This window comes from Rana temporaria, chromosome 3 (genome assembly GCF_905171775.1).
Source record: "Rana temporaria chromosome 3, aRanTem1.1, whole genome shotgun sequence".
Taxonomy (NCBI): domain Eukaryota; kingdom Metazoa; phylum Chordata; class Amphibia; order Anura; family Ranidae; genus Rana; species Rana temporaria.
The window spans coordinates 87,222,612-87,249,669 of NC_053491.1; the positions used below are offsets into that span (position 1 = coordinate 87,222,612).

Below are 27,058 nucleotides of genomic sequence, written 5' to 3' on the forward strand. Positions count from 1 at the left end.
TTCAGCGGTGATTATGATGTCAATGGAAAATCTCTAGCCCATATATAGATGGGGGATGTACATGGCTTATATCAGAGCTCACTTCCCAACACAAATCATTCAGGTAAGTACTGTCACATAACAAATTAACTGTAATCTAAATGGCTAATAGATGGATATATGTATTTTGTAAAGCCAGACCATAAAGAATTCCAATACCAGTATAAGGAAAATATTCTTAAAGTGTATGTCTAGCCAAAAGTTGTATTTTTTTTTGTTTTAGATGTGTGGGGTAAGTCTGTGTCCCTGCTGGGTAGAGTCATCTCCTCTCTCTGCCTGACCGTTGTCACTGGGAGAGATAGAAAATCCAACATTTTATAGCTATCATTGAATCAAGTTGTGAGGGTAGATCTTCCAATGGGGACACCTCATCTGGTGAATATTGTCTAATGCCGGGTTCACATATGTGTGGCTGTGGTTTGCAGTCTGGGGTTTAGTGCATTTCTGTTCACCGGCTCAGGTAAAAAAAATTGCCTGAATTCGCACCCGAACTGGACCCAAAAACCCACAGGACCCTTTTTGAAACCGAAACGCGGCCGCGCCCAGACATGTGTGAACCGGCTCCATTGAAAGTCGGTCACATTCACGTCATGCAAATTGGATGCAGTTTAAAATGTATCCAATTCACATATATGTGAACCCAGCCTAAGAGGGGATTTTCTTTCAACTTGTTGAGATATCAACTTACCATATTTATCGGGGTATTGCGCGCTCCGGCGTATAGCGCGCACCCCTAATGTGGACCCGCATTCCTGTAAAAAAAAAAAAAAATGTACTTACAGTTTTGGTGTCTTGAGCGGCGTCCATCGGCGGCCTCGTCGGGTCCAGCGTCCGTCTGTGGCTTCGGTGGTGTCCTCCTCGTCGGGTCCGGCATCCTTCTGCGGTGTTCTCCCCGCTCGATCCCCGCTTCCCGCGCCGAGTTTGAACCACTGCGCCGGCATATACCGAGCGCAGTACACTCGGGTATAGTCGGGCAGGCTCGGCTCCTCTCGCGGTCACGTCCTGTGCGTCCTGTACGTCCAGGACGTGACCACGAGAGGAGCCGAGCCTGCCCGACTATACCCGAGTGTACTGCGCTCGGTATATGACGGCGCAGTGGTTCAAACTCGGCGCGGGAAGCGGGTATCGGCGTATATCGCGCACTTACGATTTTGCCCTGATTTTCAGGGCAAAAAAGTGTGCGGTATACGCCGATAAATACGGTACATCCTGCTGTGTCTCCAGGACAGGAAGTGAAGGGAAATCTCTCCAATGGGACACAAAGAGCAAAAACAAAATTGACAGGGGTGCTAACCATTCCCTACTTTATCCAAAACGAAAAAAAAAGTTTTGGCAATAGATAGATTTTAATCAATAATTATTATTATAATATATTATATTTATTAAATACAGGCATACCCCACGTTTAAGTACACAATAGGGTTTATTTACTAACGCTGGAAAGCGCAAAATCATGCTCACTGCATAGAAACCATTGAGCTTCTAACCCCAGCTTATTCGATCAATCCTGGTAATAAAACCAGGAAACTCATTGGTTTCTCTGCAGAAGTGAGCCTGATTTTGCGCTTTCCAGCTTTAGTAAATAAATTGCGTACCTAAAAGTGGGGTATGCCTGTATTAAAACTGTATACAATGGCTTAAAGACAGCTTACACAGTTAAACACAACAAGTAATTAAATGACAACTGTAAATTTTCTTTTTTTCTAGTTAAGATTATTCATTATTCACTACCGACGTGTCAGTAGAAATTATCAGGAATATTACAATTCTAGCAATACATTCATTTATGTTGCCAGGAATGTCCATTGTATTGGTTGCATAGATAATACATCATGCTGGACAAACCCTATAACCAATTTGGAATTGTTCCATTCTCTTAAATGTAATACAGCTCTCAGAATCACACAAGGAGAGCTACAGGTACTGCTTTGCAGTCATTTAGGAAAATTATTGTAGCTTTCATTCAAGAATTGCTTTTATGTGTAAGTTAAAAAAAAAACATAAAAAAAAATTAACATAATTCCTTAGCTACTTAATAGCCCTTGGTGAGCCCTAATAATTTCTTTAACTTCACTTCCTACTTAATATTTTTCTTTTTGCTATTTATTTATTTTTTATTGCTTATATGTAATTTGTTTTACATTCGCATTATTTCGTGTTTGTAGTGCCAAATTACAAATATGCTTTATACCAGAAAAATTACTCACAGAAAATAAATTGACAGCCCTGGTTCACACTGGGCTGCGGGAGTGAAGCCGTGCGAGTTCAGCTGAACTCGCACGATTTCACTCCCGCTGGCAGTCCCGATTTCGGCCGCGATTTAAGAGACATCTGTGCAGGTTTCTGCACAGATATCTATGTAAATCGCAGCCCGAAATCGCAAAAAGTAGTACAGGAACTACTTTTTGAAATCGGTGCAGCGCCGCAGATGCGGCGTCGCACCGATTAGGACAGTGTCATTGCCGACAATTGGCGGCAAATGCCGCCGATTTGAGATGCGATTTCACATGTGAAATCGCATCTCAAATCGAAGGAAATCGTACCCAGTGTGAACCTGGGCTAAAGCTGATCAATTTTTAGTTAACCCTATTTTTATTTTATTTTTATTAACTGTCATTCCCTTCCTTTATTTATTTATTGTGCGTTGCTCAGGCATCATTTGGCACCTTAATCGTGGGTGCTATAGGACACCTGGCACAGAAAAAATTACCAAAGTCTACAACACTAAATGATTGCATTTCCGTGCCTGCTGACTCTTAAAGCATACCTAAATGTAAAAACATAATTTATATATATTGTGGATAATATTTAATGACAGCGTTAGTTTTAATTTTTTAGGCTAAGAGCATTTTCAGCAAGTACTGACAATACCTGTCAATGTTGCCAGAAATGCAATGTTCTTATCACTTTATTTTGAGATGTTAAAGCGGAGGTTCACCCTAAAAAAACATCTATGTACCATCCCATCCAGCATACTTGCGTCAGCTACAGTATGCTTCTTTTTTTTTTTGCACTGTATTTACCGTTTAATCCTTTAGTTTCTTTTCAGACTCCCGCGGGGAGTAGGCGTTCCTATGAAGAGGAGAACATGATTGACGTCTGGCTATGGCGCGTCACGCGTTCCGAAAATAGCCGGACTAGGTCTCGGCTCTTCACGGCGCTATACGGCGCCTGCGTACGGACTATGAGCTGACTGCGCAGGCGCCGTATACAGCCGAGTCCTATTTCGGCTATTTTCGGAACGCATGACGCGCCATAGCCGGACGTCAATCATGTTCCCCTCTTCATAGGAACGCCTATTTCCCGCGGGAGTCTGAAAAGAAACTAAAGGATTAAACGGTAAATACAGCGCAAAAAAAAAACATACTGTAGCTGACGCAAGTATGCTGGACGGGATGGTATATAATTCTTTTAGGGTGAACCTCCGTTTTAAGAACATTGGGGTTGATTTACTAAAACTGGAAGGTACAAAATCTGGTGCACCACTGCATAGCGCATCCAGGTTTCTTTGCCAAAGGTTAATTGAACAAGCTGAAGTTAGAAGCTGATTGGCTACCATGCACAGCTGCACCAGATTTTGCACTCTCCAGTTTTAGTAAATTAACCCCAATGCGCTTTATTTCCTGTTTTGCCTGACATCTGTCAAAAAAAACAGGAATGTCACAGGAGTCACAGATACAAAGTTATTAAGTTTTAGGCTCCGTTTTCCACTTGTGCAACTTGTCCTGCAATTTGGGACTGCAAAGACGCACTTCATGATTTCCAATAAGTACCATTCACATCTGTGCGACTTCAAGTCGCAGCGACTTTAAAGTAGTACCTGCACTACCTTGGTCTGACTTTGACGTAACTTGAGGTCCATATACCTCAAGAATACACAGGCATTGCTATAAGTCACATCAAAATCACGAGAAAAATCGTGGCAAAAAATCACGCGACTTTCAGGTCTCAATAGTGGAAACCTGAGCTTAATCGTTCAAGATTCCATCCACAATTGAAAATGTATTGACTGGAGTTGGGCTGTAAATACTTCAGCTCTCGGCTTTCAATTTCTACACTTCAGCAAGGGATTAATTGCTTAATAAAGTACGCTCTAATCTGGCTAATCTGGTTTATGTGTTCAGAACTGATATTTGAGATTTAGTGCCAGGAAGATTCATCCACCTGCTACTTGTACTCTGGGAAATGCTAAATGTAAATGCCCATGAAATCTCAGGCCTTGTACACACGACTGAGTTTCTAAGCACTAAAGCCTCGTACACACGATCAGTCCATCCGATGAGAACGGCCTTAAGGACCATTGTCATCGATTAACCGATGAAGCTGACTGATGGTACGTCGCGCCTACACACCATCGGTTAAATAACCGATCGTGTCAGAACGCGGTGACATAAAACACAACGATGTGCTGAAAAAAATGAAGTTCAATGCTTCCAAGCATGCGTTGACTTTTGAGCATGCGTAGATTTTTAACCGATGGTTGTGCCTACTAACGATCGGTTTTGACCTATTGGTTAGGAATCCATCGGTTAAATTTAAAACAAGTTGGCTTTTTTTTAACCGATAGTTAAATAACCTATGGGGCCCACACACGATCGGTTTTGACCGATGAAAACTGTCCATCAGAGCGTTGTCCTCTGGTTAACCTATCGTGTGTACGAGGCCTAAGGCTTGCACACTGGGGAGGCATGAAAGGCGCTTTACAGGCGCTATTTTTAGCGCTTAAACACCTGAAAAGCACCCCAGTGTGAAATGGGTCCTACTCAATTAGTTTTGTTTAGAAAAGTCTGTATTTCTAGATGTAAGTCCAATATTCTTATATTTTTTACTGCCATCCAGGGCTCCATTCGTTTCCACTTCTAACGAAGCAGAGGGGTTGGTTTACTAAAGGCAAATAGACTGTTCACTTTTCAAGGGAAGATAAACTTTGCAGTGGGATTTTCTCCATAGTTTATTGAATGTAATGAGGCTCTAGTGACTTTTATTTTTTAATCATTTGGAAGCAAAAATATATATTTTTTTCTTGCATGTGATTGGGTATTCTTTGCAAAAGGAAATTTCCCCACATTCACTTAGCCCTTGGGAAAATTCCCTTGGAAAATGTAACTTCCCTTGCAAGGTGAACAGCCTATATGCCTTTAATAAATCAACCCCAAAGCCCTAAATTGGAATCTAAAAGGGCTCATGCAGAATGCGCTTAAAAAAATGACTCTTTTACTGCCTGTAAATCCACCTATATGTTAGCCTACGGGGTTGATTCACTAAAACTGGAGAGTGCAAAATTTGGTGCAATTGTGCATGGTAGCCAATCAGCTTCCAACGTCAGCTTTCTTTTGATGGCATTTGATCACCTCGGCGGTTTTTATTTTTAGCGCTATAAAGAAAAATAGAGCGACAATTTTGAAAAAAAATCAATATTTTTTACTTTTTGCTATAATAAATATCCCCAAAAAATATATAAAAAAAGTTTTTTTTCCTCAGTTTAGGCCGATACGTATTCTTCTACCTATTTTTGGTAAAAAAAAATCGCAATAAGCGTTTATCGATTGGTTTGTGCGAAATTTATAGTGTTTACAAAATAAGGGATAGTTTTAATGCATTTTTATTAATATTTTTTTTTTTACTACTAATGGCGGCGATCAGCATTTTTTTTTGTGACTGCGACATTATGGCGGACACTTCGGACAATTTTGACACATTTTTGGGACCATTGTCATTTTCACAGCATAAAGTGCTATAAAAATGCACTGTTTACTGTGAAAATGACAATTGCAGTTTAGGAGTTAACCACTAGGGGGCACTGTAGGGGTTAAGTGTGACCTCATATGTGTTTCTAACTGTAGGGGGGCAGGGTTGGACGTGTGATGTCAGTGATCGTCTTTCCCTATATCAGGGAAGAGACAATCACTGACAGTGCCACAATGAAGAACGGGGAAGGTGTGTTCACACACAACTTTCCCCGTTCTTCAGCTCCGGTGACCGATCGCGGGACAACCGGCGGCGATTGGGTCCGCGAGCCCCGCGGGCGCGATCACGGAGCTTCGGACCGGGTCGTGGCTCGCTCGCGACCCCACGGCTGGGCTTAAAGAGACACGTACAGGTACGTGATTGTGCCCAGCCGTGCCATTCTGCCAACGTATATCGGCGTGAAGGGGTCCTTAAGTGGTTAATGACCAGGTCATTTTTTGCCATACGGCACTGCGTCACTTTAACTGACAATTGCGCGGTTGTGCGACGATGTACCCAAACAAAATTGACATCCTTTTTTCCCACAAATAGAGCTTTCTTTTGGTGGTATTTGATCACCTCTGCGGTTTTTATTTTTTGCGCTATAAACAAACAAAGAGCGACAATTTAAAATTTTTTTTTTTTTTTTTTACTTTTTGCTATAATACATATTCTCTCAAAAAATATAAAAAAAACAAACGTATTCATCAGTTTAGGCCGATATATATTCTTTTACATATTTTTTCAATAGGCTTATATTGACTGGTTTGCGCAAAACCTATCGCGTCTACAAACTACGGGATAGATTTAGGGACTTTTGTTAATTTTTTATTGTTTTTACTGGTAATGGCGGCGAACTGCGACATTGCGGTGGACAAATCTGACCCCAAATGACACCTTTTGGGGACCGGTGACATTATTACATTGATCAATGCTATAAAAATGCACTGATCAATTTAAAAATTACACTGGCAGGAAAGGAGTTAACAGTACGGGGGGCGATCAAGGGGTTAAATCTGTTCCCTTAGCGTGTTCTAACTGTAGGGGGGATGGGCTATCAGGGACATGGTCCGATCACTGGGAACAGTAGATCTCCATCATGTCTCCTGTCAGAATAGGGATCCGCCTTGTTTACAATGGTAGATCCCCGTTCTGCTTCTGTATACCGTGATCGCACGTCGCCGGCGGACATTGAGTCCCGCCTGCTATAGCGCCTGCGCGATCTCCCGTACAGCTACAGTGATTTTCGCAGGAGAGCCGACCTGCCGCCGTATAACGACGGCGGCTGGTCAGCAAACGGTTAAGCTTTGTCAAGAAAAAATTTAAATCTGGAAGCTGATTGGTTTCTATGCAGATCTGCGCCAGATTTTGCACTCTCTAGTTTTAATAAATTAACCCTATGTATCCATGCACATATAGGTGTTTACAGGGGTATTAGAAGAGGAGCTCAGTGTGCATGATGCCTTTTCATACATCAACCACATAGAACATAAAAAAATAAACTTGTGCAAGTGCTCCAGACAGGACGTATACCAACTCCATTATTTTTACGCAGTATATTATGTTTTGTTGCCATTTTACATACAAATAACGCTTGATAGGGTCCCTTCATTAACTTATGCAAACAATAGTATGATATTTTCTCTGCCACAATACACAGGAACTGGAGCATGAATAGGGTTCATCCACCATAAAGAATATTCAAATAATCCAATCCAATCCAATAAGAAAATAATTTAATATATGTGGTGTTTGAATATGTTAAAGTGGCCGCTCACATTGAAAACACAACTAGAATTTTGGTTGTAATTTGCCTGTAAATATTTTACATGTAGGATGCATTTGGATAAGTACCTCCTGGTGGTGTCCGCTGTCGTCATTTGTGTGTCTTCTTTGCGCTTCCTTGACCAAGAATGGAATGTCTGGAAAGTCAAATATGGTACAGTATATAAAATATATATAAACTTGTTTAATTCAAACATTTTTTGCGATACGACACTGCGTTGATTGTTTATTCGTACTACGTTGTACTCAAATAAAATTTTTACCCACAAATAGAGCTTTTTTATGGTGGTATTTGATCACCTCTGTGGTTTTTATTTTTTGTGCTGCAAACAATTTGAAAAAAAAAAATAAAAAAATATTTTTTACTATCCGCTATAAAACATATCCAATACAAAAATGTAAAAAATCGAATTTCTTCATAAATTTAGGCTAATATGTATTCTGCTACATATTTTTGGTAAAAAAAATCCCAATAAGCGTATACAGATTGTTTACACAAACATTTTTTTTTACTAGTAATGGCGGCGATCAGCGAATTTTAGCGGGACTGCGGTATTGCGGCATACAAATCAGACACCAACTGACACTTTTGAAACTTTTCGGGGACCAGTGATGTTATTAGTGATCAGCTCGGCGCTCGTGGGAATATGCCCACCATTTACTTCAATAATGTGAGTGCATAAGCGTGCGTTCTATGGCCCAGATTCACAAAGCACTTACGCTGACGTATAACACGTTACGCCGACGTAAGTGCCAATATGCGCCGGCGTATTTGTGCGGCAGACCCAAGAACCAACATGCGCCTAAAAATAGGCTACACCCAGCCGGCGTATCTTGCACAAGCCGGCGTAGGGTGGGTGCACATATGGGCTGGGCGCATGTTGCCGCTCCCATTGATTAGCCATTCAAACATGCAAATGAGGGAAATACGCCAATTCACGAACGTGCGTGTGCCCAGCGCATGGTACGCGAGATGCGCGTAAGTTGTACGTCCGGCGTAAAGTTATTCCCCATACATGAGGTGCAACCCGGCAACAGACATGCACAGGTCTGCACCAGGGAACACAAGCCGGCGTATAGGGCGTTGGACGTGTGTCTGGCTGGGCGTACGTTATCTTCACGGTGTACGTGGTGATCCGACGTAGCTTGGGCAGTTGTGCCGGCGTGGTTGTGAGCAGGCGCAGGGGGGTGCTGTGTATGCGTCCACGTCACGGCGCATGCGCAGCTCGTGATACGTACCTGTCTGGCGCTCGGCCCATCATTTGCAAGGGGTCACGCCCACTTCCACCTACGCCGGCGTGCGCCTTCTAAATCTACGCCACTTTGGCGCAGCGTTGGGAGCACTGGCTTGCTGAATGCTATGCTTGCCTCTCCACGCTACGTTGGCGTGGCGTACGGTGTTTGCTCTACGGCGGCGTAATGTGCGCCTTGCTCTCTGTGAATCTGGGCCTATGTGTGCCTACCCGTGGCTTACAGAAGAATCACACTATTATTGCCTTGCCATCTCTTTACATGTTATCCTCCGAGACTGAAAGTGCTAGCTGTTCCTAAGTTCACCATAGTCTGCCTTGTTACGTTTTGTCAGGCTGTCAGTGCAACAGTCTTTGAGGTAAGCTGATAGATACCACCAGAGGTGTGTGCACATTGTAGCCACCATCTTTTTGACACTTGTGCTGGGTTCCTGTCATCATCACTCTGAGACTCTTCCCTATATGCCGGGCTGTGAGTCCATCGGCATTTGCTGGGCTATTTATCTATCTATCGGCTGTGGGGTAAGTGGCCAGACATAACAAGAGGTGGCTTGTGACTTGAAGTCTTCATCCCTATCTTTCAACACTTCGCTTGGTTGTTGGGACTACCTAGTAGAGACTTTCTTCCACACAGATTAGCTGTTTTCAATATTTTTGTATTTTTCACAGGTGACTGCATATACAATACAAATGAACAAGGGTTTTAACTCTTTCCCTTTCTATCCATAACGGCTCGTTGTAGTGTTTTTTACCTTCACTGTGTTTTGGCATGGTCGGAATTTAGTCTGATAGTGTGTAGGCAAGACTGATGAAAGTCAGCTTCATCGGATATCCGACGAAAAAATCCATCAGATTAGATTCCATCAGATATCCGATCGTGTGTACAAGGCCTAAAGCTACTGTACATAGGGATTCATTTTCAGTCATTACTGGCAAATCTTTGAAGTGGCTACTATCACTTGTAAATAAAAGGATAAAAACTTACAGTAAATGTCCTTTGCCCCTGATCTTTATTCTTTTGCAGAGCTCTGAAAACTGAAGAATCTTTAGGATCCAACTAAGAGTTTCATATACCTACTCCCCCTCTGCACATTGTTGTTCCAATCTCCCAGTCTCTACGTCACTACAGAAGAAAGGGAGAACATAGGGGCTGGTGGAAGGAACCACAACGTGCAGTGGGGGACCAGGCATTCAAAATAAAAAGTGTGCTGGATGCAGAATATTTTTGCATTTTTCAGCCTGTGTGACCAGCAGAAAACGTAAGTAGTTGCCATTTAAACATTGAGTCATTCAACTAGTATACAGTACAGTATATTCCATGGTTTTAATTTCAAATGGTTGAACTCCTAAATCGATTAGTGCTGTTTAATTACCTTCTTTTAGGAAAGAACTATCCCACTACATATGATGAGACATTTCGGAGGAAGGCCTGGGAGGCAACATGGCATAAGGTGCAGAACCACAATCAAAAATATGATCAAGGCCTGGCAAAATACAGCATGGAGATGAATCATTTTGCAGATATGGTAAGTATAAACTTCTACTATATCTTGACAAACATAAATGTAATAAAAAAGGTAAAATCTACATCTTGTGTGAAAGAAAGAAGAACACATGCCTAGACTGATAATCTGGCACCTACAGAAACTACAAGGGCCTGGAATGGCAGAATATTTGCGGCTTGGCTATTCATCTTAAAGTGTTTCTAAACCCACCATAGTTAAAGTGTTTCTAAACCCACCATAGTTAAAGGGGAGTTCCAGCCATTTGTGTGTTTATTAAAAGTCAGCAGCAACAAAAAGTGTAGCTGCTGGCTTTTAATAAACAGGCACTTACCTGCTCCAGCGCTCCAGCGACGCGCCGGCCGGGGCTCCGCTCCTCTCCCCCCCTCCCCGGCCGGCGTCTTCATCTTCAGTGTGGGCACCCGGCCGTGACAGCTTTCGGCTTCACGGCCGGGCACCCACTGCGCATGCGCGAGCGCGAGCGGCGCGGCACTGCGCATGCGCGAGCGGCGCGGCCCGGCGCCGCGCCGTGTAATTGGCCAGGAGATCGCCTAGGACCTGTGACGTGTCCTAGGCGATCGCCAACAGCAGCCACTTCCTGAAGGCGACTAAGCTTAGTCGCCTACAGGAAGGAGGAAGTGGGACAGGAAGTCCCACTCGTGCTGAAGCCCCCACTCCCCCCCCAAAAAAATTACATGCCAAATGTGGCATGTAAGGGGGAGAGGAGTGGGTTAAGAGGAAGTTCCAAATTTGGGTGGAACTCCTCTTTAAAGCTTCAGTTTTTTATATTATTAAAACATGGTATACTTACCTCGCTCCCGAGCCACCCTGCCTGCGTCTATTGACACAGAGTAGGCCCCAACCCCCCCCCCTCCCTTTCGGTACAGCAGTTGATTGACAGCAGCAAGAACCAATGGCTTCCACTGCTATCAATCTGCCCAGTGAGGAGGGAGACAGCTACTCTCGTGCACACCACTGGATTGGTTTAGGCTCAGGTAAGTATAAGGATGGGGGGGCTGGGGGGTATTTTGCTTCCTGTTTTTGTTCCCCTGCAAAGTAAAAGGACAATGGGCGAGTATGCATCACATACTAGTCCATTATAAGGTACTTACCTGCAAACAAAACCCACACTGTCCCCACTTCGCCCCTCTTCCTTCCAGGGACCGTGGACTCTGAGACTGGCCGGAGTCTTGTGACGTCACTCCCGCGCATGCACACGGTAGCCGTCATGGCAATTGCTAGTGAAGATACAGGACAGAGGGCCCTTTCTTCACAGCGTATGCGCTAATTACATCATCGGCGCACTACAAGCTAAATATCTCCTAAACGCCACACATTTAGGAGATATTTAGAGTATCTATAGGTAAGCCTTATTATAGGCTTACCTATAGGTACAAGTTGCACAGAGGGGTTTACAACCACTTTAAGTTAAAATCTTAAGGTGATTGTAAAGGTTAGTTTTTTTGATCCTCCTTTTCCTCCTGGGTGTCCCAGCAGCGCACCTTGCTCCTCCTCTTCATCGAGTGCCCCCACGGAGAGCCGCGTTCCATGGGGGCCCTCATGTGGGCACGCTCCTGACTCCTGCTGCTGCATCCATTGACACAGACAGCAGGACTCGAAGCGCCCCCCCACGGTTCCCATTTGACTGGATTTTATTGACAATGGCTCCTGCTGCCATCAATCTGTCCAATGAGGACCTGAGACAGCGGCTGGAGCTGTTGGGCTCGTTCTCGTCACTGGAACGATTGGGTTCAGGTAAGAAAAAGGGGGCTCTGGGGGGCAGCTGCAGCACAGAAGGTTTTTCACATTAATGCATAGAATGTATTAAGGTGAAAAACCCTGAGACTTTACAACTCCTTTAAGGCTTTAGAACTATTTGCAGGGATTTCCTCTCACTTCCTGTTTTGACTATGGGACAGGAAGGGAAGGTAAATCTCCCCAATGGGACACAGATGGAAAAAAATAAACTGTCCCTGGCTTGCTCAATTCAAAAAAATAAATGTTTTGCCTTTAGATCTACTTTAACAGTATAGCTTACTTTGTACATTATTGGGAACCCTAAAAGCCCCGCAGTGATAAGCAATTGGTTTCTGTCTAAATGAGCCCTAGTGTATGAATGCGAATCTGGGACCTTAGAGTATAAGCTCCTTAAAGCGGGAGTTCACCCCGAAAAAAGGGGGTTGAGGCTAATTATGCGAAGCAGGATCGGGTGTTTTTTTTTTAAATCAATGCAGTACTTACCGTTTTAGAGATAGATGTTCTCTGCCGCTTCCGGGTATGATCTTCGGGACTGGGCATTCCTATTTGATTGACAGCCTTCCGACGGTCGCATACAGCGCGTCACGAGTTGCCGAACGTCGGTGCGGCTCTATACGCGCCTGCACACCGACGTTCGGCTACTTTCGGCAACTCGTGACGCGCTGTATGCGACGGTCGGAAGGCTGTCAATCAAATAGGAACACCCAGTCCCGCAGCCCATACCCGGAAGCGGCGGAGAACATCTATCTCTAAAACGGTAAGTACTGCATTGATTTAAAAAAAAACAAAAAACACCCAATTCTGCTTCACAAAATTAGCCTCAATCTAATGTTAAAAATTGATTTTTTGGGTGAACCTCCAAGGACAGGGACTGTTGCGAATGTACAATATATACGTAAAGAGCTGAGTAAATTGTTGGTGCTTTATAAATACCTGTAATAATTAAATAAATAAAACCCAAAAGCAAACACGTGCAGATGATCAATTCTTAGATGTGATGGCTGCATACGTTTTATTTTTTAGGCTTTCTTTCCTTTAATTTCATCTGGTGATCTGGCCAATAAGTATGCTGTTTTTCAGCAAAGCTCTGGGGGTAACAATTAAAGTTTTGAGACAAACCATTTATTACTGTCAGGAGTTCTTACACTGATCAGCTTTTATTTATTCATGTAAAACCTTATTATTGTAAAAGAACAAAAATCTGTTGCTGTAACTACTTGTCTAACTGCAGTGTTAGCCAGCGTTTGGCTTCGATTTGTTAGTGTATCCAAATCTGCTAGTCCATCTAACACTTCACTCCCCCAGACTGACAATGCTGCTGTCCAAAGGTGCCCCCCTGTGCTAATTCATCCAGAGTGGGGGCATTCTAATAAAGGAGGGGTGTTACTGGCCTGATTATTAGGTGAAAATAAAAAAGAAAAGAAAAAAAATGCAGTCACCATATCTAATGATTGTAATCTGCAATATATGACATTTTGGGTTTTGGGTTTAATACTGCTTTAAGCACCAGTTGTAGGATCTAAAATTCTTCTATTGTTTCTCGTTAGACAACAGAGGAGCGCAGCACCCGAAGCTGTATTTCTAATAAAAAGAAAAGCACCTTGAGGTCAGACATCCCTTTGAAGGCTTATTCAGAAAACATGGAACTTCCATCATCGGTTGACTGGCGGGAATCGGGATGTGTTGCCCGCATTAAAGATCAAGGTTTGTGTGGATCCTGCTGGGCATTTGCAACGGTAATTAAATCATTTCCTATTCTAGTTTACAGCAACCCATTGAAGAGATACACATGTACAGTCTGTGCTCACAATCGGCCCTCATAGTATATTGTGGGCTCGTGGTATTTCATCACGGTTATTGTTTGGGGGTTTTATTCGAGATGTGCAAAGAGAGATCACACAAACATTGGTTAACCGATGAAGCTGACTGATGGTCTGATGTGCCTACACACCATAGGTTAAAAAAACGATCGTGTCAGAACGCGGTGACGTAAAACACAACGACGTGCTGAAAAAAACGAAGTTCAATGCTTCCAAGCATGCGTCGACTTGATTCTGAGCATGCGTGCATTTTTAACCGATGCTTTTGCATACTAACCATCGGTTTTGACCGATCGGTTAGGCGTCCATCGGTTAAATTTTAAAGCAAGTTCTACATTTTTTGACTGAAGGATAACTCACCGATGGGGCCCACACACGATCGGTTTGGACCAATGAAAAGGTCCTTCAGTCCATTTTTATCGGTTTTGACCGACCGTGTGTACGCGGCCTTAATGAAAATAGATAGATCGGATTGTAGGATAAGATTATGTAACATGACATGTCATAATCATAGCTTCATGGCAGCTATTGAGAAATTAAGTTGATTGAAATAATATATTAATGTCATCTATGAAGAGAATAGAATAGAATGAACCTATAAAGAAATATAAATGTAATGTGTTGTAGAATAGCTGGTGGAATAAATTAGGCTAAACCAGGGCCAAGTTACTTCTTTTGGCTTGGCTTTATCTGGTGCGAAAGTCAAAAATCCCAACCATTCAAAGCATCTTCTATTACAGTTGGATGTTCTACGCTTTTCATGATCTCCTATAATTTAGAGATCATAAATATCTGGTAAAAGGCTATAATTTCAATAAAACACATGTGGAGTATTGAAGCACTTGACTGTGTATCATTCAACATTGGAAGACATTTACCTCCACAAAGATCTGCCCCGGCGCATTGTATATGAGATACGCTACGCCACCGTACCTTACCTGGCTTTATTTCGAATCCAGGAAGATTTTGCGCCATAAGTTACTGCGGCGTAGTCTATCTCTGGCGGCGTAAGGGCACGGAATTCAAATTGGCGATTAGGGGGCGTGTTTCATTTAAATGAACCGCGTCCCCGCGCCGAATGAACTGCGCATGCGCCATCCCTAAATTTCCCACCGTGCATTGCGCTAAATGACGTCGCAAGGACGTATTTTTTTTTAACATAGACGTGAATTACGTACATTCCGATTCACGGACGACTTACGCAAAAAAAAAAAAATTCAAATTAAACGCGGGAACGACGGCCATACTTAACATGGCAAGTCTAACTATACGCGACGAAACAGCAGCTTTAACTATACGCCGGAAAAAGCCGACTAGAGACGACGTAAAGGAATGCGCCGGCCGCTCGTACGTTCGTGGATCGTCGGAAATAGCTAATTTGCATACCCGATGCGGAAAACGACATGAACGCCACCCAGCGGACGCCAAAGTATTGCATCTTAGATCCGAAGGCGTACGAAGACGTACACCTGTCGGATCTAACCCAGAAGCCGTCGTATCTTGTTTTGAGGATTCAAAACAACGATACGACGCGGAAAATTTGAAAGTACGCCGGCGTATCAGTAGATACACTGGCGTACTCGCTCTGTGGATCTGCCCCTATATGGACACTTTATTTTTTATGCTTATGTAGCCCGATTGGTCACATTTTGTTATTTGTTATTTTTAGGTTGGTACATTTGTATGCCTTTTTTCACTCAGTTGTTTTTTTCATACTTTATTGTTGGTCCCTGGGTACCAAACAGCACAATCTTTTAATTCTGTATTTAGGATTTTAAAAGTGTGCCAGTCTGTTTTTTTTTTCAGAGCGCAAGGTTTACTAGTTATATATATAAATAGAAATAGATGGACTATTGTACATTCAAGGATCAGTTTTGAACATGTTCCTGAGCAAAGGAGGCTGTGGGGTTGAGCCCTGGAGGTTCACCATTGTGTGTTCTCATATGCATTATACCTTATGGTTGTGATGTTTTGAATGGCTTTGTATTAACAATTATTACTTTTTACAGACAAAAGTTTTTTGTACATACAGATTTTACAATTAGTTATCTTGTCTAGTACCATTAAAGTCCCAAGTAATATGTTTACAAGGATGTAGGTATGAAGCTGGAAATCAGTGATAGAGTTCCTGTATCATTAGTTTTTGATAAACATTTGTGTCATGATAGTAATATAATGTAACGTCATGATAATAAATAATGCCTATAGTATATATGAAACCTATGATCTGTATATTCTTTTATTCTGTCTTTGCACTTTCATAAATTTCAACGTTCTAAAGTAACAGTTTCAAAGGTAACCGTTATTCTGGATTATTATTATTTCCTATTGTGTGGTTAAAGGTGGGTATGCTTGAGACCCAAAACTGTCTTAAATCAAAGGACCTTGTTGAACTAAGTGAGCAGCAGTTGGTGGATTGTGACAAATCAAATGAAGGTTGCTGTGGAGGACTTCCAGCAAAGGCCTTGGATTATGTTGTACATCATGGTGTCATGAAGGCTAAAGACTATGAATATAATGAAAAGGTAGGAGCCTTTAATATAACAAAGGTTTTGCTTTGTATGACTAAACACTTCATAGGAATACCCTATTTTAGGTTAAACATCTTTTTATAAAAAAAATTAAGTATTTTGATACAGGGAAAGGAAATAAAAGTTAAAAAAATGGTGTGCAAAAACATGTCATAGGTGAAACCCCCCAACAGAAAAGAGTGACATACTATTTGCATTAAAAAAGCAGATTCAACAACATGTGTTGAGTAGAACAGGTTGCCAACTACACTGTGTACATGACAATAATACAATCAGTTTTAAGCCAATAGTGGCAGCAAATATCACATGGAGAAAATAGGGAACATGAAAGAAAACAAAAGAGGGGGGGGGGGGTTAAGAAATGAAGAGAAAGAAATTGCTAGAATAAATAAGGCCAATCACTAGAAGATTAAGGCTTGAAAAGCATTTGAATCATTGTAGGACCTCTAAGGCCTCGTACACACGACCGAGTTTCTCGGCAAAAACCAGCAAGAAGCTTGTTGGGTTTTTTTTTGTTGCCGAGGAAACCGGTCGTGTGTACACTTTTCGACGAGGAAATCGTTGAGGATCTCGTCGGGCCAAAAAGAAAACATGTCTTCTTTTTCCTCGACGGGAATGGGAAAATTTGTCTCGCCGAGATCCTCGGCGGCTTCACAAGGAACTCGACAAGCAAAACGATGTGTTTCGCCCGTCGAGTTCCTCGTATGTGTGTACGAGGCTTAACACGTCCAGGAGGTGCAGACTTTTTTGGAACTTCCACATCCAGTGTCTCCATGACCATAATCTCATTAAGTATCTGGGCCCATTCCCATAAAGTGGGGGGAGAGGTAGATTTCCAGTGTCGGGAGATAGCGGTGTGAGCTGCCAGTAGGCTGTGCCGCAGAATGCTTTTTTTGACCTTTGAGATGGAACCAGAAATCATCAACAGCAAAGCCACTGCCGGGGATGCCTTTATATTAGAAATAAACTTTGAATTGTAAGAGGTGAAGACCTTTTGCCAGAAGGGAGAGATTAGGGGCAACCCCACCAGATATGTAACTGTGAAACAACCTTCTCCCAACTTTCTATGGAAGAGGAACGGTACATCAAATAGAGATCGACTCTGGTCTGGTACCATAGGGACAATATCTTGTACCTGCTCTCCTAGAAATAGGACATAAGCAGACTCTATTTTAAATCACATACTTATTTATGGTGGGTTCTAGGCATGACTTTTCGAAGGAAATAAAGGATGAAGGTCAGTAGACCAGGAAATTACCCTCTTCAAGAGGAGAAAAATTTTTGGCTAATGCCATATTTTGCATGGCAGACCTGTAAGTGAGTTCTACTGGGTGTTTAACCTCTGGGTTAAATTTCAGTACCATTAGCAGTAACCCAGAGCCACACTCGGGATTGCATTGCAGGATCCTGGTGCAGGGTACTTATCTTGTCCCCAGGATCCTGCAATGTCCCCCTGCTGTGTCTGCGGTCTCCTCCACCCAATGCTCTGTGTGCCAGACTCTGTTCCCTGCGAGCGGCGCGATGCATGGGGGCGGAGCCTGGTGGCAAATTAAAAAATTACTAAATTCATAACACATACAGTACACTGTAATCTTACAGATTTCATTACTGTATCAAATTATGTCCCATCTATTTTGTCCCTAGTTCTTTGTAAAGTGCCCTGCATGCACCAGCTAGAAAACATTGATAGCAAATTAGAACATTTGCAGAATTGAGCAATAGTGAATCGTAGGGAAATTCATTTTATTATTATTATTATTATTATTATTATTATTATTATATTATTATTTTTTATAACCATTTCTAGTTATTTACTATATTATAAGTTATGATTTTGTGTTTCAAACGTTATCATACCCGATTTGTCTACTAGACTCTTGTTTGGACAGATTTAAAGTGGAGTTCCACCCATAAATATAACATTACATCAGTAGTTTTAAAAAAATGTCATTAGTCCTTTAAGAAAAATCATTTTTTTTTAGATGCCTTCAAAGTGTTGTTGCTAGGCAGAATAGTTTATCTTCCCTCTTCCTGCACCTAGGTGCTTAAGCTTCCTAACCTACACCGCACAGACTCCTGGGAATGTAGTGGGTGTAACTTTCCAGGAGTCTGTGCACTCCCCAGTCTCGAAGAATCATGTGACTTGGACAGTAAAAACCTGATCTGAAACCTATTACACTGCTTGTGCAGCACTGAGCATGTGCGAGATCTGCAAGGCTGAAATCCAGGAAGTCATACAGTCTGGCTTCATGATGCCCACACTTAAGATGGCCCCAGTCAATTTCTATTTTATAAAGTGTCTAAATGCTGTAACAACCTAACAAAACGGACCTTAGTTTACAGACTAACTTTACTAGAATACATTAAGCTTGTGTATTACAGGGGTATTTATATTTAAAACGTGAAATTGTGGCCGGAACTCCGCTTTAAGTGAGTTATTACTAAGAATTACAGGCCTACAATATAAAACGCCAAATTTCTATGCAAAACAATTGTACTGCTTTGAGTCGCAAAAATCGGACATAATCATACCGCCAGGGTGGTATGAACACATACACAGTCTTTGTTGAACAAACAGGCTTCATTAGCACAAGGTTGGTAGTTCTGGTTATTATTTGAAACACCTCAAGAATGACATATGCAAAGGATTTCTGTGTAAAACATGGCCTTAAACATAAGTCCTTTTTTCATTTGGTGTAAATTATTTGCTTATGCCTCTATGCTAATAATATGTCTCTTTTTAAGTACCACATTCTGTGAAACCAAACCAGGAAGGCAGCAGTAAGAATCTGGCTATGCTCTGCAAAACTTCGGTTGTCTTTAGGCTGGGTTTACACCATTGCAAAATTGGATGCGTTATAGACGCATCCAATTCGCAATAGAAGGAGATTTTGACCGGCTTTCTATGGAGCCGGTTCACATATCTCCGCATGAGGTCCGGAGCATTTCGCAGAAAAACGCTGTGCGTATTTTGGTCCGTTTCAGGTGTGAATTCAGCCCAAAATACGTAAACCGTAAACCGCATGTGGCTCATATGTGAACCGAGCCTCAACCCACCTGTGTTGCAGAAAAAAATTCTTTAATTGAAGAAGTCGATGTGGAAATTATACAGAGAGGGCAGAGTGGGAATAAAAAAGTACTTTGGTGAAAAACTTTACAAAAGTGCATAGTCAGACAGTGAAGTAGGATTGCATTCGAAGGTTTAGAAAGTCTTTTCTTTTCTTCTAATAAATGTTTAGAATGAGATTACAAAATGTAATTGATGACTTTTCCCATATGTTTTCCCATATTTTCCATGTCATCTAATTCAGCAATCCGCCTGCATGTTAAAAAATGACGATGCAATCCAATTTAATGTGAGCAAATTCTATACTCTGCTTGAAGAAAAAAACATGGCATCGTCATTGGCATTAGATGGACCTATCTCAGTTGGAATTGATGCAAGTGAAGATTTTATGCTATACAAAACCGGTAAGCTGCAATTGGCAAAAATAAAGAGTACACTATAGAACATACAGTAATATTTAAAGCGGAGTTCCACCCAAAAGTCAGCAGCTACTTTTTGTAGCTGCTGACTTTTAATAAACATAAAAAAAGCCTGGAACTCCCCTATAACCACTTAAGGACCGAGCCTCTTTCTGAGATTTGTTATTTACAAACATTGTTATTTAAAAACATTTTTAGTTGCTAGAAAATTTCTTAGAATCCCCAAACATTATACATTTTTTTCTAACACCCTAGAGAATAAAATGGTAGTCGTTGCAATACTTTCTGTCACACCGTATTTGCACAGCAGTCTTACAAGCGCACTTTTTTTTGGAAAAAATACACTTTTTTGAATGAAAACATAAGACAACAGTAAAGTTAGTCCAATTATTTTTTTTTATATTGTGAAAGACAATGTTACGCCGAGTAAATTGATACCCAACATGTCACACTTCGAAATGGCACCCACTCATGGAATAGGCTTCGTGTATACGGGAAGTTGTTCAACCTCTCCTGAACAATTTAACTTGACAGCTAGAAACCGACGTCTAAAAACAGGTGTTTAGCAGTATTTACATGCCACGTTTGCGTCTAGAAGCATTTGAATTTTTTCTTTCAAATGACGAAAAACAAAAAAGGCCTATTAACGAAATGTGGCTAAACGTGGGTTACCGCGTTTGGCGTCTGAAATGTCAGAAACGTTGGCGTCTGAACTAATTTTTTTTGCGTTCAAAAAAAGGCCTATAAATGCAACTGCCTTGAAACGACAGTAAATGAACCTGTGTACATATACACATAAGATAACATTGAATGAGTTCAGGGGCAGTTGAAAAAATGTCCAACTGCCTCTGAATGTCCATTTAGCAGCAGCAGTGTACATGGGGCCTACCCTTAAAAATCTCCATAGGCCGACGTTTAAATTTTTTTTTTAATTATTATTATTATTTATTTTAACTTTTTTTTTTATTACACTGTTCTTTTAAAAAAATTGTGTCACTTTTATTTCTATTACAAGGGATGTAAACATCCCTTGTAATAGAAAAAAGCATTACAGGACCTCTTAAATGCGAGATCTGGAGTAAAAAGACCTCAGATCTCTTTACACTAAAATGCAATAGAAATAAAAAATAAATTGTCATTTGAAAAAATTCAAAAAACATGGCCATTTAACCACTTCAGCCCCAGACCATTTGGCTGGCCAAAGACCAGAGCACTTTTTGCGATGCGGCACTGCGTCGCTTTAACTGACAGTTTTGCTGTCGTGCGATGTTGCTCCCAAACAAAATTGACGTCCTTTTTTTCCCCACAAATTAGCTTTCTTTTGGTGGTATTTGATCACCTCTGCAGATTATTATTATTTTTTTGCGCTATAAACAAAAATAGAGCGACAATTTAAAAAAAAAAAAACTTTTTCCTATAATAAATATTGCCAAAAAATCTATGAACACATTTTTTTTTCCACAGATTAAGCCGATACGTATTCTTCTACATATTTTTGGTACAAAAAAAATCGCAATAAGTAAGCATATAATGATTGGTTTGCGCAAAAGTTATAGTGTCTACAAAATAGGGGTCGTTTTATGGCATTTTTATTATACTTTTTTTTTTACTTGTTATGGCGGCGTCTATGATTTTTATTGTGACTGCGACATTATGGCAGACACATCGGACACTTTTGGCGCTAATTTGGGACCATTCACATTTATACAGCGATCAGTGCTATAAAAATGCACTGATCGCTGTATAAATGTGACTGGCAGTGAAGGGGTTAGCCACTAGGGGTGAGGAAGGGGTTAAGTGTGTCCTGGGGTCGTGGCTACGAGTGACATGTCACTGATCGGTGCTCCCAATGAGAGGGAGCAGACGATCAGTGACAGTGTCACTAGGCAGAACGGGGAGATGCTTGTTTATACTTGCCTCTCCCGCTCTGCAGCTCTGTGACCCGATCGCGGGACACCGGCGGACATCGAGTCCACGGGTCGTGTGGGCACGGTCACGGAGATTGCGGCGGGAATTTCAAAGTGATGTAATATACGTTACTTTTCCCAGCCGTGCCATTCCGCCAACATATATGTTGAGAGCTATGGGCGGAAGTGACGTTTTGATGTCGCTTCCGCCATGCAATGGTATGGAGATGGGTGGGGGCCATGTCCATCCACAAATGGAAGCAAAATCCATCAGGAGCTACAGAGTATAAAAGAAAAGAGGTGCCTCTAAGTGTAGCAATATGTTGCTAAATGTTGTACTTTCATTAAATGTAACCATATTGCTACACTTAGAGGCGCCTCTTTTCTCTTTTATACTCAGTTGTAACATGACGCTGCTTGTATATCAAGACATCACTTGTATATCAAGTCAAAATGTATTAAAAAATTTACTCTCAAACCAAGGTTTTACTGTAGACTGAAATCACAGATTTTTCTCTTATTCTCTGCATTTATATTAGGTATCTTTACTGGAGACTGTACTGACCAGCCAACTCATGCAGTCATTATAGTAGGATATGGCACAGAATATGATGAAAAGACGGAACAGGAAACGGACTACTGGATAATAAAAAACAGGTATGTTTCTTAACCTAAATGTTCCTGATAACCAGATTTTTAAATGTAATACTGTCTAGAACACTATTCATGTAAATGCCATAAGGATCTGACTATTTTTAACCAAATGCTAGTAAAAACAAAATTTTTCTGGCATTTTTTTTCTTTACAGCTGATAACATGCGTGTTGCTGTTACAATATGTTAAAAATGATATTATATGTATGAATACGTTAAGAACATGAGTATATTCCCTCTCACTTAAAGAGTACCTATGGTCAAAATGTAAAATCATATACCCATTTCCACATTGTATTTTAACTATTTTTAGTCTACTCCTATTACTCTGAATGATCTTGAAGTTTGTAAATAACTTAAAGCGGAGGTCCACCCTAAAAAAAAAAAAAATAACATAAAAATGCTCCAACAAAAAATATAGGAATTTTTTTACTTACCAGAAATGGCGGTTGCTAGGCAGATCTCCCTAATCTGCCTCTTCCTAGTCCGCGGCTGGTCTTTATTCTTGTCCTTCTCGCTTTGTCTTCTGGGGAATGGGGTGCGCTGTCTTCTGGGAACTGTGTGTATCCCAGAGAACAGCCGCCCATTCATAAAGCGCCGCACGACTCGCAGTAGGAAACGGGCAGTGAAGCCGCAAGGCTCCACTGCCTTTTTCCCTTAGTGAGGATGGCGGCGCCGGGACCTGCCACGATCGAGGATCAGCCTCGAAGGGCCGACATCACGGGGGCCTAGGACAGGTAAGTGTCCTTATTAAAAGTCAGCAGCTACAGTGTTTGTAGCTGCTGACTTTTTTTTTTTTTTTTTTATTGTGGCTAGAACTATAGTCAAAACTATTAAAGGAGGGTTACAATCCCTGTTGGATTTTTTTTTTTTGCCCCATTGTAACTATCTCCCTTCACTTCCTGTCCCAGAGCCATACAGGAATTGAGAGGAAATCCCAGCAAAATAAGGGAATTCCTTGGGGGACCCCCAGGTCACCAGAACGAGTGCCCCCCAGTGTCTGGGGAAAACCCCAAATTTGGGATTTTCTTTTACTTTCATTTCAATGATAATGGTAAACAGGACAAATAGAGAGGGTGAATTTCCTCAACAGGGACACAGACGGCAATAAAAAAGGACAAGCGTTCTAATCCCTCTCCGCTCTATCCAAAACTTTAAAAAAAAAGTTTTGCCTTTAATTAAATTTTTATGAAGACTGCCCCCACACATTTAATTCCATTAATTCTGTGACATGTAGTCACTATGCCCTGTGAGTAGGCACTGCTGTGTTTCAGGAGGCTGAGTTAGTACAGAAATCACTGTTTGCAGGCAGCAATGTACCATGGGATATGTAGTTTTCAGAAATTAAAAGCAAATAGCACAGGGGAAGCTACAAAGCATGCATGGAATACAGGAAGTTGTAAAAAGTGATGGCAGCAGACAGGCCGCACTTCCAATATAAAAAGGAAATTTTTCAATTAGATTGTCAAAAACTTCTATTGGACTTTAGCCCACTGTTGAATCTGGGTCACAGGAGTGCAGAACTAAGTGGCTCACAGGAGAAGTATGGCTAAAATAACTTTAAGGTTCAGATGGACCCGCTCTTTAACTTGTCTACTGGGGCAATTTTTTTATTTTTTGCCAGAACTTACTGTAAAGCTCTCCCAAAAGTATATATTTTCTGAAAGCAGAGACCATGGGGAATAAAATGGTGCACTAGAATAACTTTTAGTGCAAATAAAAAATATATATATTATACACATTTGTTGGGTAAAATTTAAAAGATAAGACTGTATTGGGTAAATAGATACCAAACATGTCAAGTCTTAAAATTGCACCCTGGAGCCGCCCAATCACTTTTACCCGAAATCCTTTTGCTGGCTCTTAAAGCCGTTATCAAGTTTACAACCTGCAGCAGGAGATGTGAGTTTGATTTAACCACTTGTCTACCATGGCATTAATAAACATACCGTGGTAGAAACATAGTTAAAGTATAGCTCATGGTAAAACTTTTTTTCCAGTTGTAGATAGAGTGGAGAGGCAATAGAACACATGTCAGGTTTTAATTGCAGTCTGTGTCCCCGTTAGGCTGGGTTCACACTACTACACTACTTTCATCCTACTTTGCTCTGCTACATTGGTCCTACATTTATCCTACATTGGTCCTACATCCATCCTACTTTCATGAACAGGATACTACTTTGGTCCGACTTCAATGATATTCAATGGGCCTGAAGTAGGATCAATGTAGGACCAAAAGTAGTATAGGGAGCATTTTCAAAGTCGGACCGACTTGTGTAGGACGCTACAAGACGCTCTCATAGGGAAACATTGAACACAGAGCAAAGTAGGATGAAAGTAGTGTAGTAGTGTGAACCCAGCCTTAGGGAGAATCAACTTCTCTATTTGTCCTAATGATCAATCTCACTGAAATTTTTAGTTGTAACCAGAACAGGAACAGAAATCTTGTAAGACCCGTTCTGGAGAACCTGGTCACCTTTCCCTGACTTTGGAGGAATTTCCTCTCAGTTCTTGTTGTGACTATTGGACTCCCCAATGGCAAAAAAAGAAACTGACAGGGGTTATAACCTCCCCTTTCTCCAGCCAAAATTAAAAAAGTTTTGCCTTAATTTTGACTTTACTTTTTTCAATTAAACCTTCATCAGACTACAAACAATTCAGTTTGGTTTAGACAAAGTGCTTACTATTATAAATTTGTTTTTATGTGTTTATTCAGAACTTTGACTTTTCAAAAATTTTGGGGCATATTCACATAGCTTGGGCACAGCGTAACGTAACCCGTTTACGTTACACCACCGCAAGTTTTCCGATTTAGTGCCCGATCCACAAAGCACTTACCTGGAAATTTGCGGCGGTGTATCGTAAACACGTCCGGCGCAAGGCGGCCCAATTCAAATGGGACGGGTACCATTTAAATTAGGCACGCTCCCGCGCCGGACGTACTGCGCATGCTCCCGTCGCAAATTTCCCGACGTGCTTTGCGCGAAATTACGACGCGCCGACGTTTTGTGAATCGCGACGTGATCAAATGACTTACGCCGGGAAAAATAAAAATTTTAAAAATAATTCAAAAGCGACGCGGGAAAGACGGGCATACTTTAACATGGTGGAGTACTTTTCCACCATATTAAAGGTGCCCTATCTTTGCGACGGAAATCTAACACTTGCGACGACGTAACGACGGGAAAAATCTTCGTGGATCGTCGTAAGTCCTAATTTGCATACCCGACGCTGGTTTACGACGCAAACTCCCCCCAGCGGCGGCCGCGGTATTGCATCCTAAGATCCGACAGTGTAAGTCCATTACACCTGTCGGATCTTCTGGCTATCTATGCATCAGTCACATAGATACTCTGAGAGATACGACGGCGTATCAGGAGATACTCCGTCGTATCTCTTTTGTGAATCTGGCCCATTGTTTATATTAAAAGGCTTAATTTAGACTCATTTAGATATTAAAGCGTAGCTCCACCCAAAAGAGGAAGCTCTGCTTGTCTGCCTCCTCCCTCCCTCCGCTGCCACATTTGGCACTTTTCAGAGGGGAGGGGGAGAGGGTACCTGGTTTTGACAGGTACCCGCTCCCACTTCTGGTTGAGTTCGCCACGGTGAACTCTCTGCCGTAAGCTTGGTTGGCTCCCCTCCTCCTTTCCCTACCACCAGGCCATTTACAAAGAGCAGCACGCTTTGTGTAGGGAACAGGCTGTGAAGCCAAAAGGTTTTACTGCTGGTTTGCTGGGTGGGCCATAATGTGTCACTTACCTGAAACCGAAGCCTGCGGTGTCCCCGATATCCTCGCTGGCTGGAAGCGTCCATTCTTCACCCCTCTCCTTCTGAGGCCGCGAACTCCGGCTCTGTGACTGGCCGAAGTCACAGCATGACCCCAGCTTGAAACGGCACATCGTGCCCTTTCTAGAGTGCGCATGCACCGAATACACCGGCGCATGCACAGAAGACATCGCCATACTTTTACTGACCATGACTATGGTCACCCTTTGATTAATGAATATGCCATTATATGATTATGCCATTAAATAACTAGGAAAAGCTATATACAGCTGTAGCCTGTATGGCAATGAGCAAAAGTGTAACACTTTCCATTCAACATAATGAATATTTCAGTGTACCTATGGTAATGATTATTATTTCTAAAACTGTTACTACTGTTCTAGTTTCCAATTTTACATTTGTCAGGAACTTACGTATCACCCACATTAGTACATACTGACCATTTCCTTCCATATCTAACGTTGTTTAGTCTAAGGATAAACTTTGCTCTTCCTTTTTCTTTTCTAGCTGGGCCGAAGTTTGGGGAGACAAAGGTTATGCAAAGTTGGAGCGTAATGTTAACTTGTGTGGCATCGACACAATGGCGACTTCGGTGGACTTCATCTAGTGGTGGATTAGTGCCCGCCACTGAAGAATTGTCAGACAACTATACCCCCGAGTCTTATATTGCAACTCTAAGGTCCTTTTACAAATACTGGCTTACGTGTTTTTTCTGTACTGCCTATCATATCAATATGTTTTGTTCATTAAAGTTTTTTTTTTTTAAATGCTTGCAAATTGTATATACAAATAAATAAAAGATATGCAGATTCAA

The 27,058-nt window shown here is 41.6% G+C and overlaps 1 protein-coding gene across 1 annotated transcript; it reads left to right on the forward strand.

The window, feature by feature from the left end:
• On the forward strand, positions 1-27,058 carry LOC120931433 (zingipain-2-like). The gene is made up of 8 exons (XM_040342861.1): positions 1-103; positions 7,602-7,705; positions 10,185-10,327; positions 13,609-13,797; positions 16,224-16,406; positions 19,724-19,883; positions 22,345-22,462; positions 26,752-27,058. The coding sequence occupies exons 2-8, from the start codon at positions 7,603-7,605 to the stop codon at positions 26,849-26,851; spliced, it is 996 nt and encodes a 331-aa protein (XP_040198795.1). The 5' UTR covers positions 1-103; position 7,602; the 3' UTR covers positions 26,852-27,058.